The 12,865-nt window shown below is 43.0% G+C and overlaps 2 protein-coding genes and 1 non-coding gene across 3 annotated transcripts; all 3 read left to right on the top strand.

Annotated features, from left to right (window-relative positions):
• The first annotated feature begins 422 nt into the window (after positions 1–422).
• Positions 423–528, top strand: LOC125185788. The gene has a single exon (XR_007170286.1). It is a non-coding gene; the product is annotated as a small nucleolar RNA snoR69Y (small nucleolar RNA).
• Positions 529–4,674: 4,146 nt separating this feature from the next.
• On the top strand, positions 4,675–6,635 carry LOC125219425 (putative pectinesterase/pectinesterase inhibitor 22). The gene is made up of 2 exons (XM_048121400.1): positions 4,675–5,614; positions 5,777–6,635. The coding sequence occupies exons 1-2, from the start codon at positions 4,678–4,680 to the stop codon at positions 6,445–6,447; spliced, it is 1,608 nt and encodes a 535-aa protein (XP_047977357.1). The 5' UTR covers positions 4,675–4,677; the 3' UTR covers positions 6,448–6,635.
• A 226-nt stretch (positions 6,636–6,861) lies between these two features.
• Positions 6,862–9,303, top strand: LOC125220974 (probable pectinesterase/pectinesterase inhibitor 58). Its single transcript, XM_048123100.1, has 2 exons — positions 6,862–7,852; positions 7,928–9,303. Exons 1-2 carry the CDS (start codon positions 6,862–6,864, stop codon positions 9,301–9,303), a joined length of 2,367 nt encoding a protein of 788 aa, XP_047979057.1.
• Positions 9,304–12,865: the final 3,562 nt, after the last annotated feature.

Below are 12,865 nucleotides of genomic sequence, written 5' to 3'. Positions count from 1 at the left end.
GGACGGAGAGAGTACTTCTAAAATTAATAACGTGTTTGAGTGTATTCAACTGAATTATTTATTTCTTATAATTACAATTAAAAATCAATTACTCATAAAATTTCAATTACTCTGCGGCATAGATAGAATTTCATTTCAAATTTATAGACGTTGTTAACTTATCGCTGGATATAGTATTATTTTCAGTTATAAAATTAAACTAAACCCTAATTTGTTAACGGTTTTATAAAAGCCCCAGGCTTCATCTTGTCATTCACCACTACGGAGGCAACCACTCTTGCCCTTCGGCCTTCGCCCTAGTCCGTACCTGTTCATGAAGATAAAGCCGCAATTTTTTAACAGGGATTCTCATCAGATCAAAGCAAATATCTCAATTATGTGAATTAGTATCTACATTTTGTTTATAGACAAAAAAAATGGTGTTTGGCAGTGATGATTAGATTACTAATCCCAGCTCTATGAGACCTTTGTTTTGTGTAAGGTCAGGGACAATACTTTTTTCTCACGTCTCGTCTAAGCCACTCCATTTTTACTTTCTAATCCTTATTTTCAGTTTTAAACTCTAGCTGGAGAGCTTTTCTTTGTGATTATATTCAATTAATCGCCCTGATCATGCTTTACATCATAGTTACAGTCTCCCCTTTTCAAATACATTTTGTTTTTAATTAGAGTATCTGTGGGTACCCGAATTGACAGACCAAATTAGAGATGTTAAATGTGCCGGGCCGGCCCAGGCTCGGGCCTGGTATGGGCCGGCCCAGCCCCAGCCCATCAATTAAATGGAGCGGGCTTAGGCTGGGCTGAGTATGTTAATTGGGCTCCAATTGGGCCTCTTTATAAACCTAGGAACGGCCCGAGCCCCGGCCCATTTGAAGCCCAACCCAGACCCAGGACCGGCCTAGGCCCGCTAGAATCTCATATATGTCCTATATTCTTAATTCTAATACTTTGTATAAATCTATTTTATGCATAATATAGGGTATTGTTAGGTTGATATTTTTTAGCTTTGAAAATTGAGAATTGTCGTCCACTCATCCACAACATTTTCGTAATAATGTCAACTGCAATATTATCGTCAATAGTCTGCACATCAAATGTCCATAGTCTACACATCAAATGTCAACAACTTATAGTTGACAGTATATGTGTATAGTTGGCATGGATTGTACACATAGTTAACATTATATGGTGTAGTTGACATGAATTGTATATTTAGTTGACATTATATGTGTGTAGTTGACATGAATTGAATATATAGTTGACAAAAAAAAAATTAAAAATATAAAATTTAAAAAGTATTTATTGAATAAATTGTACCATGAAATTACCATTATGCCCTTTCATAATTAATTAATTTAAAATTATTTTCCATGTGGCAAATTCTGGACCACTCATTTAATAATGCATGCTAAAAAATCTCAATTGTTCACAACCCTATATTATTATTATTATTATTATTATTTGTTATTTTATTTGTTATAAGATGAATTAACCTAATCAATCTAAATCAAAACTTATAACAAATTTGATTTCCATAATTATAATGATTAATTATTAACTAGTTTTCTCCTTAAAAATAGTATATCCTAGAATTAATCATGTTATAATAACTTTGATTTGAATAAATATAGTAATGAATAAGTTATTTATGTGTATGTAATATGTATATTAGTATATATGTATGTATTAGGCCTTAGAAGGCATCCTTTCGAATATTTTAATACATATCCAGTAATCCAACCTTTCTCGTATATTATTTATGTGTGTATGATATGTATATATGTATGTATTTTTAATGATATTATGCAAACGGAAAAAGTACTAATCTATTAATTTAACTACTCTTACCTAAATCCAAACTTATACTCTATAATTATAGTAACAAATTATTAATTGTTAACTGTTCATTGACTTGATTTGCATTTGAATTCCATTATTACAGTACCAAATTTCAATTCCATGATTACATATTTGCATGATTATAGATTTTAATCATTAATTGATTTGCATAATTATAGATATTAGTTGTTGATTGATTTGGCTAAATTAAAAATCCGTTTCATAATTATATTGTACATGATGATTCTTGATTTTGTGGGGTTATAATCTATAAATTTAATTACTCAACCTAAATCCATAGTTACAGTAACAAATTGTTAATCGTTAATTGATTTGATTTGCATTTGAATTCCATATTTATAGTAATAAATTTGAATTCCATGATTACATTTCATTTGCATAGTTAATAGATTTTAATTAGTAATTGATTTGCATAATTACATATATTAGTTGTTTATTGATTTGTCTAAATTAAAAATAGTTTCATAATTATATTGTATATATAATTATACTGTATATGATGATTCTTGATATTGTGGAATTATATAAGAGTAATATTTATGTGTGTATACACATTTTTGTAAATTTTGGATATGGAATTATAAAAGTATATGTCATTCCTTTTATTTTTACATATAGGATGAAAAATAAAATTTGAACTTGGCCCAGCCCAGCCTGGCCCGGTCCGGCCCACTTATGAACTGGGTCCGGGCTTGGACTGGGCTCATTCTGCATACCAAAACCCAGGCTCGACCCAGCCCGACACAGCATAGGCCGGGCTGGGCTTAAATATTAAATATCGTCGGGCCTCACCGGGCCGGCCCGACCCACTTGACATCTCTATCCAAGATTATACTCCCTCCGTTCGCGAATAGAAGTCACATTTTCCATTTTAGTCCGTCCACAAATAGGAGTCCCGGTTCACTTTTAACATAAATGGTAATAGGTCTCACATTCCACTAACCCATTCCACTCACATTTTATTTAAAAACTAACTCATTTTACTCACATTTTATTTAAAACTCATATATACAAGTGAGACTCAAATTCCACTAACATTTTTCCACCCACTTTTCTTAATATTTCTTAAAACCCGTGTCGCTAAGGAATGAGACTCCTAATAGTGGACGAAGGGAGTATTTCGATTGCAAGATACTGTTCCCTCCGCGTCCATATTTTGCCTCTTCTATCATGCAACAACTAACTACGGAGCTCCATAGGGATTGTTTCTAACACATGCATTCCTCTATGAAACCTATAATCATAGCTAACATTAAAGAGAGAGAATTACTTTACCAAAGTGCAAGAACATTGAAAATAAGATTGCTTTGAAAACGTTGCAGATAAAAGTGGTGGTTTCTAAACTGATAGTAGTATCAAAAGTTTTCTCTTGCAAAAGGTTTATGTAAATATTTGGCTGTTCATACTAGCTTCATTATTGGGTGAAATGTAGTCCATGTCAATGCATATTCGGAGACAAAATGTGAATAGTTTAAGCAAAGGCTAATGCAAGCATGAACATTTTCTATGTTCTTCAAAAGGTGAGTTACATCTAAAACATTGAGCAATAAAGTTGTGCTCTGCCTCTGCATGTTCGTCAAAAAAAAGTTACATCTAATACAATATTTAGCAATAAAGTAATGTGAGCAAGAGCTGTTTTTATTATTCTCCAATTTACTACCTGTCACATTTGGTATGATGTCTAGTTAACTTTTAGAAAGAAGTTAAATTAATTAGCCTGATTAAAAATGCTTTGCTATTTTTTCCAGTGCTCTACTCACCTGGATTCCACTTTCTCAATAAATTTTGTAATTTTTTTTGCATGGAATTCTCTATATTTCAATAGGAGTATTAATTTTCAAATTGTGTTGTGCTAGAAACAATTTAAATGCAAATCGAAAGATGATCGCCTACATATTAAAATATTTTTACACAAAGTAATATGTATATATAAGTCGTCACACGATTAGAATTTTTATTCTCATCACCGATTCATGTCATACTAGCTATATGACTATGAGCATAATAGACGCTACAAAAAAAAAGTTGATACAAATTTTTTGAAATATAACTATGGAGTACTGTACAATTTAGGATACACAAAAAACGTCACTAAATTAAAGACAAATTACCTTCATATTTTATTTTTCTAGGATATTTCTATTTGTATATTTTAATTTTAGTTGGAATATCAATAATAAAGATGCTTTTTAAAGTGTTATTAGTGGTATATTTACAAACACAAATCTTGCAGTAAAAAATATCGTTAGTCATTTTTTTTGGTAGGGTGTGATCGTTTCTAATATCTTAATTGAATGTATAAACAACATATCTATCTTTCTATTGGAACAAAAAGTGAAATACTTAAAAGTGGCCTTAAGAATCTTATTGGTCCTGTTTAACCTTTTTGTTTAATTTCTTTTGTCATGTTTGAAGTTGTACGCATGCTTCATTTGTGGATTATTTGTTTCACTATATTGCAAGTATGCCGACAAAATTATAAGACTTGGGTGTTCATTTTAGAATCCCATCTCACTTCAACATTAAGACAAAATTCATTCCCAAATACAAGATCAATATTAAAGAGCTCAACGTCATTAAACGTAAAAGTTTATGATGATAACCCACATCTTCTGATCTCAAGAGAATCAAATTTTTACATTTGGTAAAAGATAGCATAATCTCCAACTTTGCCATAAAGAAAATTAAAGTATATTTTCTATCTACACATCTACTGAACATTCCTTTCCCTCTACTTTCAACTATTACAAGCAATCCCATAACATAAATATGCATCCAATCCAACAAAAACAATCACCATTTTCTTCACATCAATCAATGGCTAATTTCGCATTTCTTCTTATTTTTACAATGACATTATCTTCATGTCACCTTCTCTCACTTGGATTACTCGATCAAAACCAAACATTCGAAACCCTCATGGCTAGAGCTTGTCACAAGATCAACAACCAAGACTCATGCCTCTCAGCCCTCCAATCCCATTTCGAGAGCCACGACCACCCCGCCGTCTCCGTCCTCACGGCCGCCCTCAAGAACTCGATCAACGAGGCTCGGTCCGCCATCAACAAGATCGCGACGTTCAACACGCTCTCCATAACCTACCGCGAGCAGCTGGCCGTGGAGGACTGCAAGGAGCTCCTCGACTTCTCGGTATCCGAGCTCGCGTGGTCCTTGGCGGAGATGAACAACATCCACGCCGGCCGCAAAACCCCTCACTCCGACGGAAACCTAAAGGCCTGGCTGAGCGCAGCGCTCAGCAACCAGGACACCTGCCTAGAAGGGTTCGAGGGCACCGACCGGCGCCTCCAGCGCTTCGTGCGGGGCAGCCTCACGCAGGTCACGCAGCTCATCGGCAATGTGTTAACTCTCTACACACAGATGCACGGCCTGCCTTTCAAGCCGCCAAGGAAGAATGCAACGGAAGATCCCATTTATCCGGGCTTCCCGGAATGGATGACGGACGGCGATAAGGCTCTTCTCGCCTCCGGCCCCACTGGGATGCACGTCGACTCAGTGGTGGCGTTGGACGGCAGCGGGCACTACCGGTCGATCGGGCAGGCGATTTTGGAGGCGCCCGATCACAGCAACCGGAGGTTTGTGATCTACGTGAAGAAAGGGGTTTACCATGAGAATGTCGACATGAAGAAGAAGAAAACTAATATTATGCTTGTCGGAGATGGTATTGGCCAAACTGTTATCACCGGCGACCGCAATTTCATGCAGGGATGGACTACTTTTCGAACTGCCACTGTTGGTAAGTTGGTAAAATAGTACTCTCTGTTCCAAATTAGTTGAGTCATTTTCATTTTTTTTTAAACATTGTTCTCTTGTCTACTTTATTCTGTCGCTACATTTTTTTTGCTGTTTAACTTTTAAACATCAATTTCTTAAATCTCGTGAGCAAATTATATTGCAGCTGTTTCGGGGAAGGGATTCATAGCAAGGGACATAACATTCCGTAACACGGCAGGGCCGGAGAACCACCAGGGGGTGGCCCTGCGTGTGGACTCGGACCAATCGGCCTTCTTCAGGTGCAGCATGGAAGGGTACCAAGACACCCTCTACGCTCACTCCCTTAGGCAGTTCTACCGCGAGTGCAGCATCTCGGGCACCATCGACTTCATATTTGGCAACGGGGCGGCCGTGCTCCAGCAGTGCAAGATCTTCACGAGGGAGCCGCTGCCGCTGCAGAAGGTGACCATCACCGCGCAGGGGCGGAAGGACCCGCACCAGAGCACTGGCTTCACCATCCAGGACAGCTACGTGTACGCGACGCGCCCCACCTACCTCGGCCGCCCCTGGAAGCAGTACTCCCGGACTGTCTACATAAACACTTACATGAGCTCTATGGTGCAGCCCAGAGGCTGGCTCGAGTGGTATGGGGACTTCGCTTTGGGCACTCTATGGTATGGTGAGTATCGGAATTACGGCCCAGGAGCCGCTCTTTCCGGCAGGGTGAGGTGGCCCGGTTACCATATCATCAGGGATGCTGCCACCGCCGGTTTCTTCACCGTCGGCCGTTTTCTCGACGGGATGGCGTGGCTTCCTGCCACCGGCGTCAAGTTCTCTGTCGGCCTATCCAATTAGTTTATCTTTATTCTATTTCAATTTAAGGATTTACGTATAATTAAAAATATAGATTACTATCTAGATCAACTGAATTTATTTTGGTACCGCTAAATTTGTGACCGATATCACCGCAGTGTAACCTCCACTATTCATGGATGGTACTACAACAATATTGAAATGAGTGGTTGAATTGTTTTTTCCCCCTACATACCAAAAATAAGAGTAGTCTTAAAACAAAATTCAGTTGTCATCCACAATAATCAACCGCGTCTGGTGCAAATAACCTCGACGTAACCAAATAATCTCTTCATCCCCTTCATATTCTTGATGGAGAAGCCGTGACCATTTCACGCCCTTCTCCACTCAACCATCTTATACACAATCAACGTCCATCATAATCACAGGACGTCGCACAATTAATATAACAAAAAAATGGGCCAAGATGGGCCGAAAAAGATTGCAATAATCAGCGTGTGTTCTCTCCTCCTGGTAGCGCTCATCGTGGCAGTTCTATTCGCCGGCCACAACACCCCTAGCAATAACAAGGTCAAACCAAACACTTCGCAGAAGGCCATCGCGGCCATCTGCCAAACCACCGATTACCATGACACCTGTTTCAAAAGCCTCGACGGCCAAAACTCCTCCGACCCCAAACAGCTCATCCAGGCTGCCATGCAGTCCACCATCGCTTACCTCAGAACTGCCCTCCAAAACTCCACCGCTCTCAAACAAGCCCAGACCGATCCCCGTGCCCGCGCTGCTCTAGATGACTGTGGCGAGCTTGCCAACCTCGCCATCCACGATCTCGACAGATCCTTCGCCAAGTTCAGCCAGTTCGACATCACCAACGTCGACGACATCCTCATGGAGCTCAAGACGTGGATCAGCGGCTCCATGACGCACCAGGAGACCTGCCTCGACGGATTCGAGAAGGTCGACAGCGACGCCGTGGTGCAGATGAAGCAACTGCTCAACGCCTCCATGGAGATGACCAGCAACTCGCTCGCTATGGTTGCCGAGATCTCCATTTTTCTCGAGTCCGCCATGGGCATCCAAGGTGCCAGCGGTAGCCGCCGTCTCCTCTCCGAGCAAGACCTTGTTGTGGAGGAGTACGACAGCTGGATTGACGCCGTCAAGCGGAGGTTCCTCACCGTCCCAGCAGCCAAGATTAGGCCGGACATCATCGTGGCCAAGGACGGCAGCGGCAGGTTCAAAACCATCAATGAAGCTCTCCTCCACATCCCTAAGAACAACAATAAAGCATTCGTTCTCTACATCAAAGAGGGTGTTTACGCAGAGCAGGTGATGATCAACACCTCCTTCACGAACCTCATGATCATGGGCGACGGCCCCACCAAGACCAGGATCACCGGAAACTTGAATTTCGTCGACGGAGTTGGCACCTACAGAACCGCAACTGTTGGTACGAGTGTTATTCAATTAAAAATCACTATGTTCCACTCCATTCAAAGTGTTTTATAAGAAAATCCACCCGCAGCCGTGCAAGGGGATGATTTCATAGCGAGAGACATAGGCTTCGAGAACGCAGCGGGCGCAGTGAAGCTTCAAGCCGTAGCTCTGCGCGTAAGCTCAGACAGATCCATATTCTACAATTGCCACATTGATGCCTACCAAGACACCCTCTACGCGCATGCCTACCGCCAATACTACAAAGACTGCGTGATATCCGGCACGATCGACTTTGTCTTCGGCGACAGCGCTTCCGTCTTCCAAGGCTGCACGCTGCTGTTCCGGAAGCCATTAGCAACCCAGCAAAACATCGTGACGGCTCATGGCAGGAAAGACGCGAGGCAGCCGACGGCGCTGGTGCTCCAAAACTGCACGTTCAAAGCGGATGCAGAGCTAGAGCCGGTCAAGCACCAGGTCAAGTCTTACCTGGGCAGGCCGTGGAAGGAATTCTCGAGGACCATCATCATGGAGTCGTTCCTCGACGACTTCATCCAGCCCGACGGATGGATGCCGTGGGAAGGCGAATTCGGTCTTCAAACCCTCTTCTACACCGAATTCAACAACCGAGGGCCGGCTGCGCCCAAGGCACAACGCGTCAAATGGCCGGGCGTGAAGGAACTGCCGCCGGCTCGCATCAAGCGTTTCACGGCGGGGGAGTTTCTTGATGGAAACAGGTGGATACCGAAGCAGAAGGTGCCGTACGCAGCGGGATTCATCTTTCCTGTGCCTAAGGAAGATCCCAACATTAAGTACTCCCCTGTTTCGACGGAGGAGACCAAAGATTTGGGATCTATTGCAGATAGAAAGAGAAAACTTCCACTACCTCAACATCAGGGACCTGCTGCTGCTCCAGGTTTCTCTCCCCACTCAAGCATAGCAGCCTCACCGATGCAAGCCGCCTCGCCTTACCCTCTCGGCTATGGCACAGACGCCACGGCTCCTGTTGGCAATTGGGATTCGGAAACTGGGGAATTGTTTATAGATCTCTCTCCAGCCCCGGCTTCAGAAGCTCCGATTCTCCCTCCTGCAGAGTCTCCTCGAGCTGGTTCTCTGAGGATTACTCCGGCTTTGACTCCAACGCCTGCTGCATCGCCACCAGCCGTCACTCCAGGCCGCGCTCCAGCAACATCGTCTCCTCCAACTGCTGTACTGCCATCTGTTTCTCCTACAGCGCTTGCGGCCAAGGCATCTGCTGTGCCATCTGTTTCTCCTACAGCGCATGTGGCCAAGGCAGGTGCTGTGCCATCTGTTTCTCCTACAGCGCCTGCGGCCAAGGCAGCTGCTGCTCCTTCACCTAGCGGTGGTTCGGCGCCTCCTCCTCTAAGGACTTCCTTGGCGGGGCCTCCTGAATCAAAGCTGTCACCTCAGGCGGCTGAAGCTCCCACTTTTACCGGCGGATTGTAGCAGTAGTACTAACTCTGTTTTCTTGTTCTGGAACTATATTTATCCAATTCAGAATATTTAGAGCATCTGCAATGGTAATAGGCCAGCCACAGGCTAGCCACTCTCACTCCCTGCCACGTCATCAGCACTAAAAATCCACCTGCCACATCATCATTTTACTCAAATAGGCTAGCCTAAGGCCAGCCACAGGCTAGCCGCAATAAAAATAATTCAAAAACAACTACATTTTACGCAATTAAATTTACTATAAATTAAGGAATTAAATTTACGAGACATATACGGAAAAATGCATTCATTTCATTTAAATAAAAAAAAGATACATAGACAAAAAAAAGTACATAATAAAAAAAAACCGGGCTTCCACACACGAGCCCCGCCTCTCTCTACTCCTCATCGCCGTCGTCGTCCTCACCGCCGTTGCCGCTGCCACCCGGGACCTCCACATCGGTGCCATCTGAGCCAGCGTCTGACCCCCCATCAGTGCCCTCGTGGCATCGAAATCCACCTGCATGTTGTCGAGCATCGAGCGAAGAAACCTCTTCTCCGTGAGGTCAGTTGCGACCCTCCACTCTTGGAAGATCTTGTACATCTGTTCCCGTGTTTTTTTACGCGAGAATAAGGTGTACGCGTGTGGGGGGGTGCCGAGATGACCTCCTGGGGCGATAGGGGGGAGGATCCCCTCGCTGCCCGTTGCGCCCGCTTTTGGCCAACCGAGCGAGGGCGACGAACAAAGGATGGAGGGGTTGGAAACTCCACAGCATCCGGGCGGAGGTCGTGGGATCCGCCGCTGCTGCCGCTGTAATCGCCGAAATAGTTCAGCTTCTGCTTCTTCGCCCACCCAGCTTCGACCCCCGTACGGAACTTCTCGGAGTCCTTCAGCACCAGATAGCATTCCCAGAAGGTGAACTCCTTATAAGTCCCCTTCACGGGGAACCGACTTTCCGCTAGCCTCTGGGCGTCCTCCTCAGTCTGCCCACTAGTCATCATGCGGAGGGCGTTGGTGTACAACCCCGAAAATCGGCCGACCGCGGCCCCGATGCGTTCCCATCCCTTCCAAAGCACTCCTCCCCGCCGTAGTCCTTTCCGTGCGGGCAGTACCTCCTGTAGGCTGCTCTAATCTTAGCCCACATGTTGACGATCCGCTGGTTGTTCGCAACCAGCGGATCGTCGCAAACCGACAACCACGCCTTGGCCAGGGCGACGTACTCATCCTCCATCCACTTCCTTCGCGTGGGGGTGTCGTCAAGAGCCGACTGCGACGACTCGCCGACCACCATGCTCTTCCTCTTAGTCTTCTTCTTCTTCGACGTGGCGCGGCCCGACCCGCTGGAACGGGAGTGTCCGCCTCCCCGATATCGATCCCCAGCTCATGCAATGAGAAACGGTCATCCCCAGTGAACTGCGTCTCCACTGGGGTCGACGTGTGAGACGAAGCCGTCAAAAAATCAAGAGAGGGACGATAGACCGTGTCCCCCACCGGTGACCCCTGCATCCCGTGATGCATACCGGGTTGCATCCCTCCCCGCCATACCGGCATCATCCCCATCATCTCTGTGCGCAAGATCTACTGCCGCATCCGGGGCACCTCCCCACCCCGGCGTTGCATGCCCCCCCCGGCATCCCCCACTGCACCCCCCCTGCGCTCCCGCCATCATCCCCATCAACTGTTGCCAAGGGACGTTAAACCCTTGGCCCATCTGCCAGCCCATCTAGCCCCATCCAGATCCCACGGGTACCGTGAGAGAGCTCCGAGATCCGCTCGTCGCCGGAATGGACTCGTTGTTGTTGTCCATCGCTCGATGTTGCTCTTATACAGAAATTTAGAGAGAGAGAAACTCGTTAAAACAAGTGGTGCAAATGAAAATTAAACTAAAATCGCGTATATATAGTTTTTCAAAAAATTTCAAAAAATAAAAAATACTGTTGGCCGATCGCTCGCCGATCGGCATGCCACAATGACGCCCAGCGCATCGGCCAGCGCCCACAAATCGACGTGCGCTCGCCTATTCTCTCGCCGAAAACGCGCTGGCCGATTCCAATGGTTCGGCTAGCCGACCGGCTAGCGACACGAATCGACTAGCCGGTGGGTTAGCCGCTATTGGAGATGCTCTTATACTCCCTCCGTCCCAAGATAAGTGAGCACAAACTTTTTAGCACGAGATTTAAGGAAATTGGATTTTGACAGTAAAGTGAAAAGTGAATAAAGTAAGAGAGTTAATAAAGTAGAGATGAAAAGTAAGAAAGAAAATACCAAAAAAGGAAATGACTCACTTATCTGGGACGTCCTTAAAAAGAACGTGAGTCGTTTATCTTGGGACAGAGGGAGTATATGGATTTAAATGTAAACTGTCAAATGCCATAATCCAAATTTGCACTAAATGTACATTCATTTTTACTATAGTATATCTACAGAAATATGATTAATACATTTTTATTATGGCATCAAGACTATAGTATTGCAAAATCTAAGTAAACTAAATCTAAGTATGCAACATCAACCAATTTATATCTAGATTATTAATTAAAATGGTAGATTTAATAAGTAGTAAAGTAAAACCTAGAAAATAAGATAATGAGGAGGAACCTTACAATTTCACTTGCGACTTTATAGATCTGATATACATTCACAATTCAAATACTAGTATGGGTATACTTGATACCCGCGCGGGTATACCTAATAATCTCGATAATACCCAGTATTTAATGGTTGGGGTTTTCAATTTTTTTTATTTAGTTAATTAGTTTCAAATACAGACTGCCCTGATAAACTTTATTCCTCATTGTATCTCCTCTCTAACTTGTCTTCCAATTAAGGTGAGTATTTCTTTTATTTTTTCCATTCTAATCATATTATCAGTAATTAAGATATTAGAAATCACCACATCTATGCATAGTTAATAGTTGAAAATTATGCAAACATAGCAAAGTATAAAAACACCAATATGAAATCAGTAGTGTAGCAACAATCCCAAAAATACAAACATGTAAAATTACAACCAACTGGTTTGGGTACCCGCAACTGCGGGTACGGGATATCAGATACTCGTATAGTCATACGGGTCGGGATTGAGTAGTATAATATTGAACTTTTCGGTCTGGATACCTGCAAAATCGGGTTTGAATACCCGCGGGTACCCGTTTCGACACCCTTTCCTAAACCGTGGGTTACTTACTAGAATTAACTCGTTCCTCTTATTACTAGCATGTAATGTCCAATATAATGCTCTAACCTAAACTAATGATTTTTGATGTCATTATTCCATATCACGTTGTATCAACATTGATCTTATTCTGAACATATTTTAGGGTTAGTTGTGATTTTGGTAATCAATTATCTAACTTAAGTTAATTATTTTATCTGTGATACGAAACTCTCTGTTAGTGATACAACTACAAATACAATGACCCTCATGAGTTGCATTTCATATTGATAGGAATTTAGCTATATAAAAAAAAATGAATTTAGCTATTAAGCTTTCTCCAAATAAAATGAATTAAAGTAATCAATGATAAACGACGTAGTATGAGTCGTAACACAAGCCTTATAAATAGTGTTTAGGGT

This window comes from Salvia hispanica, chromosome 4, assembly GCF_023119035.1.
Source record: "Salvia hispanica cultivar TCC Black 2014 chromosome 4, UniMelb_Shisp_WGS_1.0, whole genome shotgun sequence".
Lineage (NCBI taxonomy): Eukaryota > Viridiplantae > Streptophyta > Magnoliopsida > Lamiales > Lamiaceae > Salvia > Salvia hispanica.
Note: the sequence above shows the minus strand (reverse complement) of the source record. Positions and strands in the feature narration are given on the sequence as shown.

What these genes read in the sequence shown, in the direction of transcription:
- LOC125220974 (XM_048123100.1), top strand. Translation starts at nt 6,862, where the DNA reads ATGGGCCAAGATGGGCCGAAAAAGATTGCAATAATCAGCGTGTGTTCT. An exon ending in CTACAGAACCGCAACTGTTG is followed by an intron (nt 7,853 to 7,927) that starts GTACGAGTGTTA and finishes ATCCACCCGCAG; the next exon opens with CCGTGCAAGGGGATGATTTC.
- LOC125219425 (XM_048121400.1), top strand. Translation starts at nt 4,678, where the DNA reads ATGGCTAATTTCGCATTTCTTCTTATTTTTACAATGACATTATCTTCA. An exon ending in TTTTCGAACTGCCACTGTTG is followed by an intron (nt 5,615 to 5,776) that starts GTAAGTTGGTAA and finishes ATTATATTGCAG; the next exon opens with CTGTTTCGGGGAAGGGATTC.